The 23441-nt window shown below is 48.6% G+C and overlaps 2 protein-coding genes across 7 annotated transcripts in view; one reads left to right on the forward strand and one right to left on the reverse strand.

Moving 5' to 3' along the window:
• LOC135903402 (neprilysin-1-like) overlaps window positions 1–23441 on the reverse strand; it is a 553033-nt gene that overhangs the window by 483604 nt on the left and 45988 nt on the right. For all 6 annotated transcript variants that reach the window (XR_011512359.1, XR_011512358.1, XM_065433718.1 and 3 more), the window contains exon 3: window positions 20170–20206. Coding sequence is in view for 4 of the 6 variants with exons in the window: in XM_065433718.1 (XP_065289790.1) it covers window positions 20170–20206 (37 nt within the window). In the remaining 2 variants the exon portion in view is untranslated. The remainder of the gene's footprint in view (window positions 1–20169; window positions 20207–23441) is intronic.
• LOC139056414 (uncharacterized) overlaps window positions 1–23441 on the forward strand; it is a 128004-nt gene that overhangs the window by 17305 nt on the left and 87258 nt on the right. The gene's annotated exons all lie outside the window — the stretch shown is intronic.

Here is a 23441-nt window from a genome sequence, read left to right on the forward strand (position 1 = left end):
CGCTCCTTAGGCGCTTGGTGCTCCTTGAGGATAGGTGTTGTGTCCATTGCCTCTAGTGAGGCTCCGGACACGTGCTCTTGCGAGCGAGAAGTTTTCAGAGGGAGTCCCGCCTTGGAGGGCAAGACCCCTGCGCCCACCACCCCGGAGGTCGGTGGGGCTCCCTGAGGGATTTGGCTGCGCCGGCTGTTGCCAGCGCTAGAAGGGGCCGGGGAGGTTGGGGCAGCCTCGGCTGCGCCCACCTTCGGGGTCGATGGTCCCTTCTGCTCGGTTGGTGGAGCAGCGCTAGCTGCAACCACCGTGGGTGCAGATGGCGTAACTGCCGACTCACTGCGTGTGGGTCGGACAGACGCCGGAGGCCGTTGTGACGCTGCCCCCTGACGCGCCACTTCGGCAAAGCTTTTCTTTGGCAGGTATGCTTCACGCCTGCGTGCCTCTTTGAGCGATATATTTTCCTTAACTTTGATTGTAACTATTTCTTTTTCTTTTTTCCATGATGGACAGAACCGCGAGTACGCGGCGTGTTCCCCATCACAGTTCACGCAGTGTGGAGCATTCTCGCAATTGTCAGATGGGTGTTCTTGGGCACTACATTTCGCGCAAGTCTAGCGGCTTCGGCAGTTCTGTGAACTGTGGCCAAATCTTTGACACTTAAAGCATCGGAGAGGATTGGGGATGTACGGTCTGACTCGGATCTTTATGTAGCCAGCCCCAATGGTCTCAGTTAGCATACTTGATGCAAAAGTTAGCATTAAGTTCTTTGTCTCAATCTCCTTGCCATCGCGCCTGATCTTTATTCTCTTGACATTGGTGCCATTCTGATCGCTCCAGCCCTCCAGTAGTTCGGCTTCAGTCAGTTCCTTGAGATCAGCATCGGAAACGACTCCGCGGGTGGTGTTCATTGTGCGGTGCGGTGTGACCGTCACTGGAAGATTCCCAAAGGATACTAGATTAGAGAGTTTCTCGTACTGTGTCTTATCACGCAGTTCTAAGAGGAGGTCGCCACTTGCCAATTTAGAGAGTTTATAACCTGGGCCAAAAGCTTCACTAAGTGTCTTTGCAACAAGAAAAGGTGAGATCATTCTCGCTGCCTTTTCTTTTTTCTCTGAATGTACAACATGAAATCTTGGAAAATTGTCATTATTTCGGCCAAAAAACTTGAAACTTCTTCGGTGCGCCCTCGTTTGTGAGGGCGATCAGGAAGTGTTGGAAAAGAACTTGCCATAGATATGTGTGAAAATTCGGCAGCGCCGCCAGCCACCCACCATGGAGCCCAACAAGGGGACGCTGCAGGACCGTGAAAAGACGGCCTGCATGCGCCAGCTGTACGACACTACTATAACCAAATCTGTTACAACCAAGGTTGGCTATCCCACACAAGGTCAACCCTTGCCGCCGAGGAGACTGAAGTAAATGGAAGAGAGGAGAAGACAGGAAAGGTCAAAAAGTAAGAGATAAAGACGAATATTCGAGAGGAAGAGATAGGAAGAGGCGACTGCCGATTTCCCCCGGGGTGGGTCAGTCCGGGGGTGCCGTGTACGTGAAACAGAGGCCAAAGGGGTGTGTTGCCGCCGCCGAGGGGCCGTAAAGGTCCAAACAACCGGCATTGGCTCAACCCCCAGGATCCCCTTTTCCCCGGACACGGCTAAGCCGTGCACGGCTACACGCGGGAGGGTCCAACCCTCGTGTGCTCGGGTACGTGGTGTCGCAACACACCAAACGCCTGCTTACGCAGACGCCCCTGAGGGGAGGGTGTTTATACTTAAAAAGGGTGTAAGAGACATACACACATACGTATGTATGTATGTATGTATGTATGTATGTATGTATGTATGTATGTATGTATGTATGTATGTATGTATGTATGTATGTATGTATGTATGTACGGACGCACGGGTCTTCGACAAAAGCTATATACAACATAACCACAGCATTGGTGATGATAAAGGCATGTTATTCGGCAATACAGAATTCGAGGAATTGCACGTCCGGTGTATATCGTATTATTAAACAAAATAGGTACTTCATGCAATCGGCTAGCTTTCATTTTCAATTTAGAGAACATGCTATAAATACAAAATTCAAGTCGACCTATACGTAAGATGCACCTAATAAGTGCACATTCGGTAAGTGGCAAAAGCTTTAAGATGTTTCTTCTAAAACATTGGGCCCGGTATCACATGACGTACTGTTTTCTATGAAAACCTTTCTGTGAAATGTTTTCTTGGTGATGTGCGGCATGCGATCTATCTCCCGGCATGTGTTGTCATCAAAGAGGTGGGCTTTCTTGCATAGCAAGCATCGAGGCTCGCAGCTGTGATTCGGTTCCGGGTTTTCGGCTCCGCACCCCCGACATCTGACGTAGTCGGGTTTCGGGTAAATGTCCCCCCGATGTGCAAGTTTTCCGCAGGTGACGCATACTTCTTTTTTTTTTTCTTTTATAGGTAGCAACGTGTGGGGAAGCATCGGAGGTAAACTTTCATCGACACTTTCCAGTCTTCAAACAGGATCAATACAGATTTGAATTTCGCCCAAGTCTTCTGACTCCATTGATCGACGGGTTTTTCTTACTTCTAAGTGCATAGAGGATTTCCTCGTGAGTTGCATCCAGCAGGACGTCGTTGATGACTGCTATCCCTCCGTTTTCCGGCATGGCAATATACGCCTTCGTCTCGACCGTCGATCCACCAACCCGAAGTGCCGTGATCGTAGCGTATTTGCTTGCTCGTGCCGCGTCTCGCGTAGCTATCGTGATCGACTGCTGCGTGAGGTTTGGTGACGGCTTCGTCTACAGCCTCCGGGTCGACCTCGGCTACCCGGGCCAGGTAGACGTGTATGCGCAGTCTTCCAACTTCCTCCAGGATGCGATTGATGCCTCCTTTCAGGCGAATAATAATTTTCTCAGCACCTTCCGGAACCTCCGCGAGCTGCTTATCGACCTATCTTGCAGCGAGCTTCTTCCCCAGCTGGGGATTAGGGCTCGTACCACTCCCCGTCGGCTCGCGCACGGTGGATGCGTCGCCGTGCTCGGGCGTGAAACGGCCTTTTCTCCAAATAAACCACGTTCCCCCACTTGAGTGCTCGTCCTGGGTAGCGGCATTGTCAATGGTTTCCATTTCCAGGCTCATGTTAGCTTGCGAGCGCCGCACTACCTCGCCTAGGCCCCGGTTCGGCCCCTTCACGTGTGGAGCTCGGTTAGGCCTAGCGCTTAGCTGGCCGAGCTCGAACTTAAAATTTCCGTAAAAATAAAAAAAAAATGGGCCTACCACCAGAAATCCGGTATCGCCATGTTTCTTGTAGGTTCCGTCAATCGCTGGTAAGAAGAATCTTCACGAAAAGTTCGATAATCCGCCAAAGCATAGGAAAGTAGCAGAGCCGACACGAAGTGACCCATTTAGTGACGTAAGCAGTGACGTGAACGGTTTGTTTTCCGAACCGTTATGAGATTTCGCCCATGGTATAGATGTCGCGAGTTCCAGAGGAGTGGAAAACATGCGGCTGTCCCACTGGAACGGCTGCTTTCGTAACTACCCATAGGTAGCGAAACTAGCTTATGCTAGCACTGGCTTGGCAGCAGCTTTATTCGAAATTTTCTTGCTTAAAATCTAGGCAAGTAAGTGTTACAACTTTTTTGATGGATAGTCCAGAACACCAGATTCAATCTTTCTGCAAACCTTCAATGAACGGAGAGCAGCTCTTACAGGAAGTTCTTTTTTTCTATGACTGTAAGAGAAGAACGCATGCCCCTGTATGAACAGGTCACAATCGGCTAACAGTGCAACGCTTCTCAAGAGTTGCATGAGAATCTGTGAGTGCCTCCTGGTAGGCTCGGCAGCTGTACCGTGGCACAGCTGTCCAATCTGGCTTTCTTCATCATGCCGTTCCATTCTTTCACTTGCCTTCTGCTGGCCGTGTTCCTCGACACCCCCTGGACCCTGGGCGCTACCTGGACTCCAGTCGAGTTTTCTTGGAATGCATCCGACTTACATCCACCCTTCTAAGTGCCACCAACGCCTCGGCCTACTCAGCGCGCTCGATCTGCTGGACCTTTGACACGGATTTCAATGCACCATCGACAACATGACTCAGCCAGCTACCTGTGGACCATTTTATTGAGGACTCCGTAATGTAGCGATCATAGCGCCGTCTTTCGTCCGGTGCCATGCTGATATGTGGGAGCGCGGTGAATAGTGTACGGCGAACGTGCAGTTGACGACGATTGTCAAGTTTTCGCGTTTTCGTGAGAGGTCTCAACAAGATTTTGCGATTGGGAAACATCTTAGCGGATCGTTGCTAAGCTTTGAGCTTCGACACAGCAACGATATCGAACAGCGACGGGTCTAGAAGCGCTGCCATAGCTCTGCCCGCGATACTAATAGGAGGCGAGTCAAGCCTGAACATCCTCGATGCGTAACACACGTGCAACGTGTTATTATTGTATGTGCAGGCTTGAACGCTATGAGGTTATCACTCTGGTGGCAACAATCAGAAGTGTCTCCTTGTGTCAAGCGGTATATCCCAGTCCAGGTAACTATAGTGAAGCTGCGAGGAAAAACGTTTTGCTAGCTTTCGTGCTCCTAAAAGCTTTGTGGTACGATTTTCTAAGCATTGTTTACGTGGCACTCGAGCATTAGGCTTTCCAAAATAAAGATCTGTAAAATGAAACGATTGGAAGCGCTGTTAACATGGAGTATTTGGTAAAACGACCTGGTGACACAGCCATGAATATGCCCCGCTCAACCAGACGCACGCGACGCGTTGAAATAATATGCGCATTCTTAGGTCTTCAGTGGTGCCTGCGCAAGGGCACCTCGCCGACTCGAGACAGAAGAAAAACCAACAACTACTCTCGGCAACCTCAACTTTAGTTTATGAAGTAACACATCGCGTTATAATGCGCGGCGTCGGCCATAGACCTTGCCGGTGAGATTCGGAAGCAAGGGAAGCACCATATGAACTAGTGTTGGCCGCCACACGATAGGCTTTGGAAGCAGAAGAAAAAAGAACACACCTTTAATATTTTTCTTAGCACGTACTGTTATGATGGTGGAAGCTGACTGGGGAAGTCAGCTTCCACCAGAACGTCGGTTGCCAAGCATGATAATCATAGAACCGATTTGAACAGGGTAACTTTGTTGTGCTTACACGAAGAGGTAGTTGACTGTGTAGCGACCATGCGTCACTTCGTTGTCACCATTGTAGAGTTAATTGCCCCTTGCTCGAGAAATCCACTTTGGCTCCTCCCATCATCGGCACCCGCCTCCTCGTTGACCCCGGAGCCGAGCTGCCTATCGTTCCCGCCACGGCCGCAGATCGCAAACGCAGCAAGTCCACACCCACGCTCCACGCAGTGAACAACGCTGCCATTCCGTAGTATGGGCCCCGGTCCATAACGCTAGACATCGGACTCCGGTGCTTGCACAGATGGGTGCTTGTGATCCCCGACGTCAGCCTTCTCATGCGGACATTCTCAGCCATTTCAACCTAGATTTGAGTGTTCGCGATCGGCGCCTAAAGGATAATGCCACATCTATCGATGTGCTTAGCCTGCAGTCCAACCTCACCTCATTTGGCATCCGTATGTTTCGGTCGGTCTCAACCTACGTCAAGACACTTGCCGAGTACCCGCAGCTCACGAAGCCCCGACACGATGCGCTGCCCGCGAAACACAAGGTGACGCATCTTATGACCACCAGCGGCACACCTGTCGTCTCCCGGCCCCGGAGGTTGGAAGTCCCCCGCCGTGAGTTCGAACACATGCTTCAGCTCGGCGTTACTCGTCCTTCCTCCAGCAATTGCTCTTCACCTCTACATCTGGTTCCAAACAGGAGAGTGGCCGCTGGTGGTCCTGTAGTGATTACCGAGCTTTTCATGCCGTCACTACACCGGATCAATATCCCCTTCCCCACATGCATGACTTCGGCGCTCCTCATACAGGAACCAAAATATACAGCAAGATTGATTGGATGAGCGCGTACCACCAAATTCCTGTATAATCCAGCGACACTCCAATGACACCCACCACTACTCCATTTGGCCTACTTGAATTTGTCTGTATGCGTTATGGTTTGAAGAACGCGGCGCAAACTTATCAAAGCTTCATGTACGAGCTTGCGCACGGACTCCCGTTCATTTTCGACTATTTTGACAACATGGTCATTGCAAGTCTTACAGACGAAGAGCACAGAGAGCACCTTTGCTTTCTATTTCAGTGACTGGATGAACACTGTTGATCCTAAGGGCCCAGAAATGCATTTTCGAAGTTGAAGCCCGGGATTTTGTCGGCCATCGCATTTCACTCCAAGCCATCAAGCCACTGGAATCACGGGTGCGGGAAATCCAGGCACTCCCCTCTCCAACCTCCTTCCGAATGTTGCGCGAGCTTCTGGGGCTCATAAATTTCCTTAGGCGCTTCATACCGTCCTGTGCACATGTTCTCCAGTCGCTTACCCACCTGCTGCGTCGTGACTCCAAAAATACGCCTGCCTTCCACTGGTCCTCGGAGCACGAGCACTCCTTCCAGGAAGCCAAAACGTGGTTGGTGACTGCAGTGTTGCTCATTCATCCATTGCTCAACGCGCAAAGCACATGCTCGCCTTATAGTAGACGCATTGACCACGGCAGTGGATGCAGTACCGCAGCAGCACGATGGCACAGACTGGAGGCCGCTGGGATTCTTCTGAGAGAGCCTCAAACCTACAGAGGCTCGCTACAGCACCTTCGGGAGGGAGATGTTGGTCGTCTATTGCACTGTCAAGCATTTCCGTTTTTTTCTTCAAGGCTGTAGCTTTTACATTCGGACCGACTACAAGCCGTTCACTTTCGTTTTCAAGAACGAACTTCCTCGTACTCAGAACGTGAGCTTCGGCAACTTTCCTTTGTCTCCTAATCTTCTACGAAAATATTTCTGGGACCAAAAATCAGTTAGCTGACGCACTGTCGCGGATCGGCGCTGTGGATTTCCAAGCTATTGCCTCTGCCAAGCAAAATGACCCCAAGTTGCGCCAATTGCAGGAAAAAGGCTGGTCACCCCAGCCCATATGAATGAATGAATGTTTATTTTAACAGAAAAAAAATACAAATAATCTCTGTCGAAAAGGCTGACAAAAAGGCACGAATGCCTGACTATGCGTCAGTCCCCTTCCCCGACCCGTTCCCAGCTCACAAAACACTCAAGCACACAGGTTAAGCATAGTACACAAAGTGTATACATGCACAAAAAATGAAAATTGCATAAAATACGTAACATAAATAATGAATACGATTTGTGTAGATAAGGATGAACCGTCATACCTGGAGCAACACCACATAAATGTTCGCTTCTTTTATATGCTTAGGGACGGTGATTCATTTATTATAGTGATTAAGCCAGGGTGATGATTCAGAAAATCTGCAACTATGAATGCCCGCTTTTGCATGCCGTAATTTGTACGGATCTTGCCCTTGTTGTAAGTTCGTTGCCTTGTGTTGTATTTATGTTTATTCGGGAGGTATGCTTCAAAAAACGCGCTTTCATTCAGTCTTACCTCTTTAAACATTCCAATGGCTGTTTTTTTTTGTTAATAAGGTTTTCTATTATTAAAATAGAAATCTTGAAAAGCGGAGCGGAGTGCACTGCACGGGCTAAGGCATTGTGGCAACAAAGCGACGCAGAGGCTTATCGCAGACCGCTTCGCTTGGCCAGGGATCAACAAATATGTTCGAAGCTGGGCAAGGAGCTGCCAAGGCTATGAAGCCGTGAAAGTGACCCGGCGCATGCGCTCAGCCATGCAGCCGTTTCGACCACCAGAGAGCCGCTTCGATCGGATGCATTTAAACTTGATGGGACCTCTTTCGCCCTGCCAAGGTTTCAGGTACTCCTCACGTGTGTCGACTGGTACTCAAAGGGGCCTGACGCGACGTCTCTCCAAGATACCACCGCCGAAACAGTGCTGGAAGCATTTGTTGCTACGTGGGTGTCGCGGTATGGTTGCCCTTTGCGTATAACTACTCTTGCGCCATACTACGAGCACCACGTGGCGACCATGAGGCGACAGTAGCTGCCATGCTGCATGCACCACGTGGCTACCACGAGGCAACGAGAACTCCCACTTCTCCGCGACGAATCAAGAATTCGACACGGGAGGCGACTTCAAGAAGCGTCCAGCCATCTCCGCGGCGCCCAGGCATCTCCGCGACAAATCAAGGATTCGACGTGGGCGAGGTCATCACCCTGCCCCGCCTGGTTCCTGCCAACGAGAACTCGCCCAAACCGGTTCCCGCCGACGAGGTGTCGCCGAAGGGATTTAACGGCAAACCGGCCCATTGTGAGAAGAGAGAGTCGCTTGCAGTCGCCCAGTTTGTCTGCACTCCTACTGCTACCTGTACGCTATCATCCACTATCTGTAAATATCGTATAAAGTTTTTCGTTTCTTCTCCGTCTATAGAACGAGTCCGTCTTTCGTCCTCCACCCCGAAGTCACAATAGTGGCGGCAGCGGTGGAATACGAAGCCAAATAACACCCGCTACACGGCTCAACGACGGCCACGAGGACCACCGGCATCAGCTACCTTGGAGGGGGTGATGCCCGACGTTTGCCTTTCGTATCGCCAGACCTTTGTCGCGCACGTAAGGGCCATTGCTCAAGTATTCTGAAAGGGTTGTAGTGGTTTTCTCTTATTTCGCTTCAGGCCATGCATAGATTTCCGGCTTCGGAAGCAAAGCTAATTTAGTGGCAAAACTGGAGAAGAGCCGTCAGATCGCGATGGACAAGCTCAGGATACAGGACCTTCTCGATGTTTGTCAAGAGATGAGCATTTCAGTTGCCGCGGCAAGGCGAAAGAAAGCCATTCTGGACGTTATTTGAGGGCACAAGAGGTAACTGAGGAGGAAGTCGAAGAGGTTTGGGGAGAAATTCTTGAGAGGAGAAGTGAGAAAAAAATGCTTGACGAGGCAGAAGAAAAGAAAAGGCGCGAAGGGACAGAGGAGAGAAAAAGGCGCGAGGAGCGAGATTATGGTCTTAAAATGAGAGAACTGGAAATAGAGCAAATTCGAATCAGCTCGGCGCGTTCTAGTCCCCTTTCCTGTGGAGACGATACGCCCTAACTGAGAATACAGAACCTGCAGCTGATGTTACCGTACAGGATAGTCCGTGATATCGCACTTTTTCTCGTGAATTTCAGCACGTGTGAAAAAAATAAGGCTGGGCGAAAGCCTTTGGTCTCAAAAACTTCTTTCGGTTGTCCCAGGAGAGACCGCGGAAGTTCTCGCACGCGTGTCTAAAGAAGAGTACGAGAACTGTGGAAAGGCAAATGCTGCGCTCCTTCGCAAATACCACCTCTCTGCCAAGGCACTTCGACAGCGGTTTAGACAGGCAAAAAGGGGCAGCGAGTTCGCGTACGAGTTAAAGTCTAACCCAAAAGAGTGGCTCAAAAGTGCACAAGTGTATGGCAACCACGACAAGGTGATTGAATACATAGCACTGGAGCAATTTTACCGAGTTCCTCCAGAAGAAGTTAGACTTTCGCTGCAGGACAGGCTCCCAGAGGTAGACCTAGAGACCTAGACATAATTGTATGTTTCATATCTCTATTGAAAGCTGTACCACCTGCTGCTTGGTCTTCTAACAAGCACGATGTGCTTAGATTGACCAGCAAACAAGATCTGTCAAAAAATGTATTTGAAATAAATTCTGATTTGATTTGATTTGATTTGATTTGATTTGAAGGCATCGCAGCTCGCGGATTATTACACGCGCCAAAACTTCCAAGGAAAACCAATTCAGGAAGACAGGCTAGAAAAAAAAGGACTATTCTGGAAAGCTGTTTTCCCGTCGCAACCCAGTTTCGCCGAATAAGAAATTATCCACGAGCGACGAGTTTAACAAGGGATTGTCGACTAAAGCTGAGGTGGCGCGGGAAGGGCTAGCAGAGACAGCCCAGTAGACTGGGGCTGCTAAAGCTAAGGCAGACGTAGAGCGCACGTTCGAGGCCCGGGGACCAATTATCTGCTTCCGTTGCAGAAAGGAAGGCCATATTTCCTCAATTTGCAAGGAGCAAATCGCGTTTGCCAGCATTGGCCAGTCGGACGAAAATCTGAGGCTGCTCGAGCCATATATGCAGGATGTTGTGGTAAACGGAAAAAGGGGCAGGGCACTTCGCGATTCAGCCGCCACCATGGATGTTACTCATCCGTCCTGTGTCTCTCGGAGACTATACTGGGGAATGCGCCTGGATCAGACAAGTTGCAGAAGAGCGCGTGCTTGCCAGTTGCCAGGGTAACCCTTGAGGGCGCGTTTGGAAGGTCGCAAACGGAGGCCGCCGTGAGTCCAAGTTTACCCGCACATGCACTTTTCATGCCTTTTTTTCAAACAAATCGGAGCAGCCTTTAGAAAACGAGGGCCGGTCGTTCTCCGGTAGTGTCGCTTGCATGGCAATAACGCGATTGCTGTCACACGCCCTCTCAAAGAAACGTGAAAGCACATCTTCAAACGAGGAAACTGGCAATGTAACGTCCTCACAGCGGCAGTCTAGGCCGGGAGATACGGCTGATGAAAAGCAGATGACCCAGACTTGTGATGGATCCATTACCGGATCAGTGACAGTGGGTCAGGAGCCTTTCGAGACACGGGAAAATGGAGCGTCTAGGGCTGAAGTGGAGGGTTCACTGCTTAGTCCAGCCTGCTTTTGCTGGGAGCAGCTTAGTAGGGTTGAACGAAAGGCGCTTTTCGCTGCACAGAAAATCGACCCTTCGCTAACTGTGCTGCAGGCTAATGTAAATGAAGGAGTCGCCCGGAAAAACATCTCGTTCTACACTAGGTCAGGTCTCAACTGCCGGAAATATCAGGATTTCAAGGATCGGACACAAAACCAACTACTCGTGCCAGAAACGTACCGACCACAGCTTTTAGAGTTAGTGCATGGGAAAGTTTGGGCGGGTCACTTCGGTACCAAGAAGACAAAGGCTAGGCTACCACAAGATTTCTATTGGCCAGACGGCTGGAAAGAGATTGAAACACTTGTTCGGTCATGCGACGCATGTCAGCAAGTTGGTAAACCCAATGACAAGTGACAGGATTTTACTCGGAGTGAGACAGGGCAAAATATACATTTTCTTCGATCGCCTCAGCTGTGTCTTGCCTGCCCGAATGACTGTTAAGAATTGACCACTTGCAGAAGTCGGAGCGCCACCTAGCGCGAAAAACGGGAAGCTTGCGCCTCGCCGCTTGGTTGGAAAACATCCCGGCTCCAGCCTTGCTTTGGTACGGCGGCATCGAGTGGCGACGTTGTGTTTGCAGAGTTTCTTTCACGTTTTGTGAAAGCGTCGACGTTCTTTGGTACTTGCCATATATGACCTGCCTTAAATATGATTGAAGAGGACTTCATTCTCTTGCCGTTTTTGCAAATGGGACGGACAGCTGACTTCTCAGAGCGCTGGATAATGAGCGACAATGCGTGGGGTTATCTTCATGCCAACACTTCGTGCGTTTGTCAAGCACACCGCCGATGGGCTTTAAAAAAAGAGGGTTAAGTTAAGCACATAAAACTTAACGTAAACACCGTGGACCTTCCACTTGGCCTCATAGGAGCTACGTACACACCATCCATGAAGTCGGGCATCTACGTGGTTACAGCATGGTTCACAAAAGCCATTGTCGACATTGCCGGAGAGCACTGTGAATGTGTGGCCGGATGAGTGCCTTATGCCTGTCGCATTCCCCGAACTCTTAGTTGTTGCATGGAACAACAGGTGTACACGTTCTAGCTTGCAAATTTGATATTCATCTCGTGCTGTTTCGCCAAACTGCTGTGTTGCATGCTTGTGGTTTACGAAGCCGTATCCCAAATTTCGCATGCGGTAGGTTATTCAGTTTGTTTTTGCGAGCGCTAAGGTCTCAAAGCTTACGCCAACCTATTTTATTATATGTTATATTAGCTTAAATATGGGCAGCGCGTGCGTCCGCAGGCCTGTACGCTCCCGCTCACTCGCGAATACTCATCAAGGCAGATAGTTTGACGAATGGGTTCGAAGTCATGTTGGAAGAGAGCGCAACACAACTGACATGTACGGAAAAAAAAAAGACGAGCGCAGACTCACAAATGACATGACGTACATAGACTGGCCGCATCTGTTTGCGCCGTTCTCCACAAATCGCTTAATCGTACTCGCATCTACTCAGGGTCACTCAGTGACGAGCGCGAAGGAAAACTGCATTCTTTATATTTAAAAGCCTCAATGGGCCCTGCCAGCACGTCGCTGGCCTTCTGTTCAGCGTTGCAGAACTGGCAGGAGATGACAAGGGAATAGAAGTTGCCTGCATAAGCCACAGATCCTAGAATGCAGTGTTAGCTGCCACGGCGTGCCGTCCGTGTTCGACCGCTTCACCGCTGCCGTCCGCAAACTTCTCCACATTAACCTTCGCGGGCGGAAATCTGAAGAAGTTACTATTTCCATTTTCATAATAATAGCTCGTGCAGCCGAAAGCGACTCAGTTGGCCGGCATGTCACGCCCGAGCAGCGCAGTTTGCTTTCCAACCACGGAGACGGCGCTCACGAAGCGCCGCCCCGCGGCCGGTTTTTGCGCATGCGCAGTCGTACTTCTGCAAGTGGTCAATTGCTTTGTAATCTATTCTTTAGCTGTTTATTCTCTTTGAATGTGTCTTTGAGAGCACTATTTGTGGAGGTCTGTATCCCCATCTCTTTATCGGGAGCCTGTATTGTGTTTAATACAACAACCGTAATGGTGCTGCTGTAAGCACAGAGGGGGTTAGAGCGTTTGTTTTCATGGAGTTTGGTCTGGCATTGTGGAGAGCATTGGAAGGGTCCTCACTTTCACCGAAGTGATTGGCGTTGATCTTCGGTCGCTCCGTGAGCTTTCCCAGATCCAAGCAAAGGAAAGACCAGCGGATGAAAGGGCGGCAAAGCCATTTCCTTGGCCCCATCAAGGACGTCACCCAATCAGCACATCGCATATGTCGAGCCGCTTCGAACCGCTCGACTTCTGGCGCGGGTGCTGTTGTGCAACAACTCCACGCATGAGCGATAAGCAGAGACCGGATGACGAAAGAAAGAACAAAGTGACAAAGGTGTTGTGCAGCTCCCGTCGCCTCGTGGTCGCCATACTACATGCACCACGTGCCTACCACGAGGCGGCGAGAGCTCCCACTTCTCCGCGACGAATCGAGAATTGGACACGGGAGGCGACTTCAAGAAGCGCTCAGCCATCTCCTCGGCACCCAGGCATGTCCGCGACGAAGCAAGAATTCGACGCAGGCGAGGTCATCACCCTGCCCCGCCTGGTTCCTGCCGACGCAAACTCGCCCAAACCGGTTCCTGCCGACGAGGTGTCGCCGAAGGGATTTAAGGGAGAACCGGCCCATTGTGAGAAGAGAGAGTCGCTTGCAGCCACCCAGTCGGTCTTATGCACTCCTACTGCTACCTGTACGCTATCATCCACTATCTGTAAATATTGCATAAAGTTTTTCGATCCTTCTTCGTCTACGGAACGAGTCCGTCTTTCGCGCTCCACCCCGAAGTCACAACACTACTGACGGAGGCTGAAAATTCCAAAGTTCGCTTCTTCTGCTCTGGCGAGACTGCTCGGCACGCGCCTTCCTAACACCAGGTCTTAGCAACCACACAGCAACGGTATGTTCGATCGTCTCCACCGACAACTGAAGGCGTCATTGACCGCCACAGTTGACAGACAGCACTGAGTGGAAAGGCTACCCCTAGTACTACTGGGACTGCGAACAACAATCAAGGATGACTTTGGTGTCAGCGCAACCTAGATGCTCTGTGGGTCAGCAAACCGCGTTCCAGGACAGTTTTCCGGTCGTAAACTGGGTTACATAGCGCAAGAACACGGGACGAGCGTTAACTTTCAACAATTGATTTGTTGAAATACATATATACATACATACATACATACATACATACATACATATATATATATATATATATATATATATATATATATATATATATATATATATATATATATATATATATATATATATATATATATATATATAAACGAGAAGAAAGGGGGTTAACCGAGGGACCCGATATTTATTAGTCATATAATGAGAAGCCAACAAACACTGACACCAAGTACAACATAGGGGAAATTGCATGTGCTTAATAAATGAAATAAAGTAATGATAAATTATAGGAAATTAAAGTGGATGAAAAAACAACTTGCCGCAGGTGGGAACCGAACCCACAACCTCCGCATGTCGCGTGCAATGCTCTACCAATTGAGCTACCGCGGCGCCGTTTCCCCATCCACTTTCTTGGGTATTTATGTGTACTAGTAGAACCCTGAGAATGTTAGCCAGCGCCCCCACTCACAGACCTTGGCGGCGGACGTGGAACGTCTTTTTTGCCGCAGGCGTCACGAGAACGTGATCTTTTCGGGTGAAGGCAACTGGTCAATAAACCCACATATGCTACCTGAAGGCATCAATGCTGCCGGATTCGAGACCCTCGTTAAGTAATAAACGAGAAGAAAGGGGGTTAACCGAGGGACCCGATATTTATTAGTCATATAATGAGAAGCCAACAAACACTGACACCAAGTACAACATAGGGGAAATTGCATGTGCTTAATAAATGAAATAAAGGTTGTGGGTTCGGTTCCCACCTGCGGCAAGTTGTTTTTTCATCCACTTTAATTTCCTATAATTTATCATTACTTTATTTCATTTATTAAGCACATGCAATTTCCCCTATGTTGTACTTGGTGTCAGTGTTTGTTGGCTTCTCATTATATATATATAGTGAAGTAGACGCGCGTATGAAGCGGTTTATTGACGGTTCGGCCGGGGTCCGGCCTTCATCAGATAAAGGCCGGACCCCGGCCGAAACGTCCATAAACCGCTTCATACGCGCGTCTACTTCACTGTTATTTACCCGGACCCAGAACTGCTTTTTTTCTGGTATATATATATATACTCACTGGGAAGCCCCTGCAACAGACACACTGAAGCAAACGAAGAACAGGGAAAGCAGTCATGTGACTACTATATGCCCAAGAATTCAAGCTCTTTCTGAGATAAAAGGATATACGACGTGCTAACACAATAGTCACTTACTCTATTTATTTCAGCTGCTTCGACAATTTCCCTCGTTATCTTATTCCTGTGGCGATAAACAACAGTTTGTTTTAAGAGAGGGTAGCATGGTGCCTTCACGTCACATTTTATACAACGAGGAGCCAGATGCCCATCTATTGCGATGCTCTCCACTTTATTACTATCCTCCGCCAGACGCACGTTTAAACATCTGCCCGTCTGGCCCACGTAGTACTTCCCACACGAAAGTGGAATCTTGTACACCACGTTACGAGTGCATGTAACGAAAGGATACTTGCACGCAGTAGCGCAACTTGGCTTTCTTTTCCTCATGGGACAGCTCAACACACTCAACCTCAAGAGTATGTTAGGGGCTGTAAAAACAACGTTTATATCAGACCGTTGCCCTACCTTCTTTAGGTTGTGGGAAACCTTATGAAAGTAGGGAATTACAGCCACCTTTCGTTTGTCACTTTGTTCTTTCTTTCGTCATCCGATCTCTGCTTATCGCTCATGCGTGGAGTTAGCTTCCTTCGACGACGCAGGCTCTCAGCAACCGAGATATGTCTCGGATAGTTCGCTGCTTCCAGACGAGCCACCTGCTCACAGTTTTACGGCACTCAGCAAGGCACTCCGCGAGCGACAATTAGAGAGGCTACATTCCTGGCTCGACCAGCTTCGACCTACACCCCCACGTATCGCCTGCGCGCAGTATCTGTTTCGTTTCCTGACATTGGACAGAACCACGCACGCTTTTCTACGGCGTGACTATCAAGCCACCGTTGACTCCTTCCTATAAAAGCCCCTTTCGTGCACATGTGGTTTCGCGTTCAGGGAATACCTTGTATATTTAACTTATCATCAAAGAGGAGACAGTGTCGTGCCACCACGTGAAAGCAGCCGATCTTGAACGTTAACTCTTGATTCCTTCAACCATTCACACTTAAGCCTCCGGCATTCTAGCGGGTGAGCCCTTGTAGAGACCGCCCGACACTTCATTGTACCCGCCGTGGAGGACATTGCCCCTTGCTCCGGAAATTTAGTTTACCTCGCCGTTGGGGTGGTGGCCCGACTTGGGCGCCGCCACTGCCAGTCAGCAAACCTGCTTTTATTTTTGAATAAAGCCAGTCGACCCTCCGTTCTCAAGCTGTTAAAATGTGTATTCCTTGCCTCCGGTAAACTGAGCTCCGAACAACTTCGTCCGTTGGCACTAGTCCACTGAATCAAATAGACACCTTTCTTTCATATCCCGTTCTGATCATGAGTGCCGAGTTCGTAGCCGTGCACTCACTGCAAACAAAATCTTGTGAACATACACGCGATGACGCTGATGGCGTCAAGTGCTTTCAGTTTATTTTGGCTGTCCAAAGCCGACACTTTATCTGCAACCGCAGCGGCGGAGTCCACGGAGTCGCTGCGGCTGATGATTCACTGCCCATTCACTTCCGTCAACTGGACACTGACCTTTGAGCGGGAGAAAGGTACTCTCTCTGTCCAAGTGCAAGTGCCTGTACGTGTATTATGATGGTCCGGGGTTCCCGGATTGGTGAGATCCTGGCCACCGCGTCGAGAAAGGCAAAAAGGGGATGGACTCCAACCTGGCTAGTTAAGCCGGCGCACGGATGTGGTGGGGGTGAAAAGCCTTTATTCCACAATAAAGAGTTGCGGACCCCCTAGTGAGGACCTACATACCAGGTGGTGTCCCTAGTCCGAGACACCATTGGTCGAAGTCACATTGGTCCACACTGGTCGAAGTGCCGCATTCTCTTGGCTGGGATCCTTCAAAGATGTAAATACCTGTATAAAGCTTTTCTTCGTCCTGATGACTGCCCCTACACGACACCAACTCGAGATCACACCGACCACGCAACCCCACTCCCAACAATATGTGCTGTATTTCAAAGAATACCTTTCAGACCAATGCTTTAGCGAGCTGCGCCATGAATGCAATAGTTATGTGCCGCTCTTCATTGAATCTCTCGCCAAAAACTTGAGTCACTGAGTATGTTCCACAGACCGTACGGCAAACGAGAGAGCAATTCTCGGCGTTCTTAGGCACCGCCACACTTTTCCTCTCGGAGGGCACGCGCGAACTTCTCGCTAGTGCCACTAGATGACGAAGCGTATCCAGAAAGAAACACGAGATGGTTGCCGCATGACACGTTCTTTAGCGTTCGAACGCACCGGTGCACCAAGAATGTCGGAGGCTTCGTGGTGGCGGCTCTAGAGGCGCAGAGTGTTCTTAGGGAAGGTACGAGGTAGACAGAAGTTTTGAGGAAGAGAAAGAGGTGCATAGAAAAATTTTAGAATAACATGCATGTATAGCATACCTGATTAACTCAAGCAGAATATATAGGCCATCTCACATGCTGGTTGCAGCACCGCCGAAGGTACGAGGCGTGCACAGGAAATAAATACCCTTGGTATTAGTGCAGGGCGTATATAGCTGGCTGATTATTGGCTACACTACAGAGTTTTATATTTTCTCGCTACGTGATACGGTGCAGCACTACGTGGCATGTTAGGACCTTTGCGCATGTACGTCGTCTACCGAGAATTACTGTGGCAGTTACCGCCGGTAATTGTAATATCCACCTTAACCGTGGCAACACAGCAGTGCTCATTCCCGCTTTCATCCGATTTCGCGCTTGTTACTGGATCTCCTCCCTGTCAGCAAGAAACGAGGGACAAAACCCGTCATCCCTAAGTCTCATCTCAAGTCAGATCATTAGGTATGTTTTGTCGTAAATATTGAAATCGTCTGTCTTTGCTACGCTGCTAGGAATGCAGACACCGCGCCGAGCCGTAAGACTGCTGTGATTTCAACTTAGCAGATTGTGCCGCCGCATTAGCATTGGTGATGCGTTGATAATGCGCAATGCTGTGAAAGCCTAATTGTTCAATGCATCATTAATTAACTAACCTGCTCTAGCATGGTACATGATGACGGTAGCGAGCGAACGCCAAGTAGACGCCGAGCAGACGCTGTGACGCAGCTGAACATTTGTAAGGGCATTCACCCGTAAAACTTGCTAAGGGGGCTGCAAGGTAACCGTAGGGAAAGCGTACAGGTAAAGCGAAGTCCTGCTGTCGCATGCACGTGAACGCAGATTATGGTTACGATGAAAACGTTTTTTGCGTGAATTCACCAACCATGGAGCGTGTGACAAGCAGACGCTGAACGGACGACGCGGCGCGGAGGAGCCTATCTCGAGGGGCCTTCCTATTTGACAATTCTTTCACACTGCTGCAACCAGCTTGTGAGATGGAGTATAGGTAACCATTCTCCACCGGCCCGTTTCAAAGGAGATGCCTAGTAAATCACCATTATCATAGAAGCGCGAAAGAGGTGTCCTGCTGCAGTGCACCCCTCATACATAACCCGTTTCGACGGAGGCAAGACGTTGGGTCGCTATATTCATTCAACGCTAACGCATTACCGTCTACAGCCATCCTGAAATGGGCTCTGCCGCAATTGTCTTTAAATCGCCCGTTGCAGATAACAATTCTAGTACGTGAGCTGGAGTACTTAGAGAGGGGGTCGTTTCGAGAAATCAAAACACTTATTCAACTAATTAACAAAATTCATAAATTACTTTTTTCTTTAGTGGCATCACGGCACGCATAGCAATTTACGAATTGTAGCCCATGAGTTTGCAAGGCGCGTAGACGGAATCTCTAGAATGACATCCGCTCGGAGACATGTTCCATCAAATTCAGCGTAAAAATTCACGGATATTCCACTTACTTCTTTATCAAAACGCTATTTTATGAATTGAAGCATAGAAGTGACTGGAATGCCCATGTATTTCTTACAACACCTTACGAAATATGTCGAAATTAGTGTCATCCTGGAAATTCATTTCAAGTGGATAAATCTTGCAAACCCACCGGTTATAATTCGTAAATTGCAATATGAGCCGAAACGTAACTTTTCAGAAGTTAATTAGTACTGAATGTCCGTTAATTAGTTGAATATGGGATTCGCCCACCCCTGTCACTAAGACATGATCTTAAACGAGAAGAACGAGGATTAACCGAGGGGTCCGATTTTTATTAGTCATATCAAAAGAAGCCAAGAAACACTGACACCAAGGACAGCATAGGGGAAATTACTTGTGCTTAATAAATGAAATAAAGAAATGACAAATTAATGGAAATGAAAGCGAATGAAAAATAACTCGCCGCAGGTGGAGAACGATCCCCAGAATGCAGAACGATGCGAAGGTTGTGGGATCGTTCCCCCCCTGTGGCAAGTTGCTTTTTATCGACTTTCATTTCCATTAATTTATCGTTTCTTTATTTCATTTATTAAGCACAAGTAATTTCCTCTATGTTGTCCTTGGTGTCAGGGTTTGCTGGCTTATGATAAGACATGATCTTGAAATTTTCGCAAAATCGCAATTTTCCTGATTTCTGCAATGCTCCAACCTAGCTCTACATGTGGTCTTAGAGATTACGTTTTTTCCACCACCACCAAATCTTTCAAGAAAGCCTTTATAGAAACTGTTCCCCTATGTCATTTGTTTTGTACCTCCTGTACAACACATTCATATGGTTCAGATATATTCACGTTCACCAAGCCTGGTTGTTTAGTGGGTAGGACACTCGACTTCTGAGCGCGGGGTGGTAGCTTTCAAACTCACCCTTTCTCTATGCACGTGTCTGTCTGGCGGTTCCGATTTCCCCTCGTCCCCGGTGGCGATGTTCCAGCATAGTACGCTGCAGCGTGCTCAAGAAATACACACAGGAAATGGCGCTGCAGACATTATGCGGTGTACCTAGTATATGACACACACAACGGGAGATACGCGCCACAGCGCAGCTCCAACTTGGTCGTTCGAAATAGAGCCTCTGTCCTATAGGAGGCAGCTACACTTCTCCCTTTCGTGTTAGTATCCCACGTACCACACAGCGGTGTTATTTCGTGCAGTGAGGTTACTGCTAGACAGCGCATAGCACTTCCCTCTCCGGACCGACCGCTGCCAATCAGAAAATAGATTAGGGGTAGCTATCACTGTGCTTCCCATTCGCCATGGATGCCTGTTTAAAAAATTGCGATTAATCATGCTCGGCGGCTCGCACTGAGATGCTCGAAGAACGCGGTGCGTTACTTACTCCGTCGATAAGGAGAACGAAGAGTCCGTGTCAGAGTCTGGAGTATGAGGAAAGGCAAAAGTGAAAAAATAAGCAATTATTCAACTATATTCGTACGAAACTATAGACAGTCACCGCGTATCAGCACAAAGCAAATCGTAGGTCACAAAAAAGGGCCGCGCTGAGTCAGTGACCACGCGGGTTCGATTCCAGCCACCACTAGCATTTACACCGGGTCGAAAACGGCGCTCCCTTCCAGCTGTTCTTTTTTATTTCCCGCGAGTAACGTATGTACGCACGCGTGAAATATTTCATCATGGAAAAATGATGCAACATATTAGTAATAGCCGGTGTGTGACTATGTGCCGACTGTGAAACACCCGAAGTGGGCGCACCGCTTCTCGCGCATCCTAATTAGGGCAATTCTTGCGAAAGCGCGATAGAAGGCTTGGTGGCACCATCACCCTTAGCAGTTGCCGCGGCTTCGGTAATTATTCTAGTTTGCTCACTGATGTTCTTTCCGACTGCTGTGGTGTTTTCAAGCCCAGTGGTGCGTCCGTAATCCGAAGAATGTGCGCTAAGAAACTGTTCCTGCCTTTCGGCACTTTTTGCCACTTGACAAGGGCATTTCATGTGCTACTTCCTGGCAAAGATCTTCGGCAAATCTTTTATTCGTTGTTCTGCATTGCTTTTCTGTATATGTACCCCTCCTTTCTGTAGCGCCTACGGGCCTAGAAGGCACGTAAAATAAATAAATAAATAAATAAATAAATAAATAAATAAATAAATAAATAAATCTAGTGACCAATTTCTGTGCCGAATATTGCAGTTTTTGTTGGAACATTGCGATTTCACCGGGCATGTCATCCTACAGAGCTGCATTAACTTGTCTCGAGCAGAAAAAGATACTTAAACAGCTGCTATTTTCCTATCTTCGTCAAATGGTGTGACACATAGTGCAAATAAGGAATAACAGCAAACATACGGTGCGGAGTAACTGCATGTGGCGCTAATTGCTTAAACTGTGTGGATTTCCTGCTGCTGAAATGAGCAACGACTTTGGGTACGCGACATCACCTAACCTAGAAAGCTGTGAAGAAAACCTCGCTGAACACAGTATTTGCAAGACTTCTTCATCGCGTTCCAGAAACAAATGTTAAAATGGCTCTTTTACTAATATACTGGGTGATGACTTCTTAGCACCTGGCCCATATTGCCAGCATACGTGACTCAACGAAGGCGTCAACATAAAATTCAAACGTAGGATCGAATTGTCTACCGGAAGTTCATGTGTTAGCACTTCAGCATTCCATAAATACTGTTGCTGTCTGCCGGACAAGAAAGGACGAAGCATTATATAGTAACAAATATAGGTAAAAATCATCAACATATTTGAAGACTTTCCACACACGAGATTCAAAGTAGTTTTGAAGCTCCAGGTGAGCCGAAAACAAGTCGCAATAGCGGCACAATGCCAGAGCCTGTACAAACTCCACTTTTCTTGTAAAAATACGTCGCCATTCCACTAAATAAAGTCCAAATAAGACATAACCAGCGCTTTCTCCCGTCTTTTGCCGTCCTTGTCCCACGGTGTGCGTTGTAATTCACAGTATCATGGAACACCAGATATCCAGCTCTGAAATTTCGTTGCAGTAGCACTTAAACGGTACCAGAATACAACAACACTCTTCCTATACATATATGCTTACGTGCTGGTTAAAAAGCCCTAGGATATGGTCACAATTGATCCGCAGCTTTCCGTTACAACCTTTCAGAGATTAATTTCACGCTCCGGGGAGCCAGAGAACCCTAATGCTTTCGAGGATACAGCAAGACGATCTCAATCAGGCGTACCAATAACTGAAAGGCTATTTCTTGATAGCGCGCAGTGAGTGCTGGCATGTACATGTAATAAGGGAATCATAATTCAGCCGAATGCGACGTTGTATTAGTTGGTCCATGCTCGAAATGTGATGCTGGCGCAAGGAAAACTACGTGGAAAGAAGGAGCGACAGAGAGAGCACCGACTTGCAACTTCAGTTGGCGCTTTCTGTCCGTTCTTCTGTCTGCTTAGTTTTCCTTGCGCCACCATCACATTCGGGGAATTCACCAGCACCAAGAGCACACAAACATATTTCACGCAGAAACGAATTGTCTGCGTAAGCATTCCACCACTTGCTCATCTCCACGCAGCCCGGTGTCATTATCAATGTCACGAAACTTGGTACCACCAGTGTAAACGACAGCACTGCGGCAACACCAACTGCTGCAGGCGGCTGCGCCAGGTGCGCTGATGACGTTACAATCATTGTAAGCTGGTATCGCTCTTTAGCGCCTTATCCATCTGCGTCGAACCATTATGCACCGCGCTGACCATATCTTGAACGCGAAGCAGACAGAGTGCCGATAGCTTCGCGCGCTGAGTTCTCGCCGCTTCGCGTTGACGCGTGAGCCTACGTCTTGAAAGTGATCTGGGCAGGGTGCGGCCTGTGCTGAGAGATTTGTGAACAGTGTTTTCTCGCCGCTTCGTTTGTGTGGAAGCGACAGGCAGCACAAAGGCGCTCGCTGCTGCGGGCTCTATCTACCTCAGTGCTTTTCACCTCCGCCACGGGTCGGCCAAGTATTGCACTATCTCCGGGATGGGCACGCATTTTTGTCCTACGTGACGGACGGCTTTCTCGTCAGGTAAGCATAGAAACGCTTAAGCATTTAAGAAAGACAAAACCTAAACCAGCACTTTGATAACAGCTTTCCAATAAGAATCACATAACCTTCGTCAATAATGAGGGCATGCTAACACAAAATATCCTCCCGATCTTTTAATCTCTAGAGATTTCATAATTCCAGCAAAAGGGTTATTGTTATCTCAGGCGCCGTTGCAGGTTATGACAAACCAACAAGTCAAAGTTCTGACCAGTTTTATTTCATATCTGTGGGCCCGTATTGTCAGGGTACCTTGCGGTCAGCTTTATGAAAGGAAACACGTGAGCACGTAGCAAACAGGTTGGCCGGCCATAGGTTGCGCGGTGCCGTGGCAAGCGGTGAAATTGAGAGACGGCCGGCCATTTCTCCTTGGTCTCACAACGCAGCACGGCTTTCTTTTTACAGCGAAGCTGTTCACCTGACGGACCTGTATGAATCAGCCGCATGCATGGTCTCGTAGCGGGGATATCTGGGCTGGCTAGCATCCGTAAAGCGAACAAAAAAGAGGGCGGTGCGAGCGCTGTACAGGGGAGAACGAGTACGGCGGATAAGAAATAAAGGACACGTGCTTTACCGCGCGCTGCACTAGC

The sequence above is a fragment of the Dermacentor albipictus genome, chromosome 2 (assembly GCF_038994185.2).
Source record: "Dermacentor albipictus isolate Rhodes 1998 colony chromosome 2, USDA_Dalb.pri_finalv2, whole genome shotgun sequence".
Taxonomy (NCBI): Eukaryota; Metazoa; Arthropoda; class Arachnida; order Ixodida; family Ixodidae; genus Dermacentor; species Dermacentor albipictus.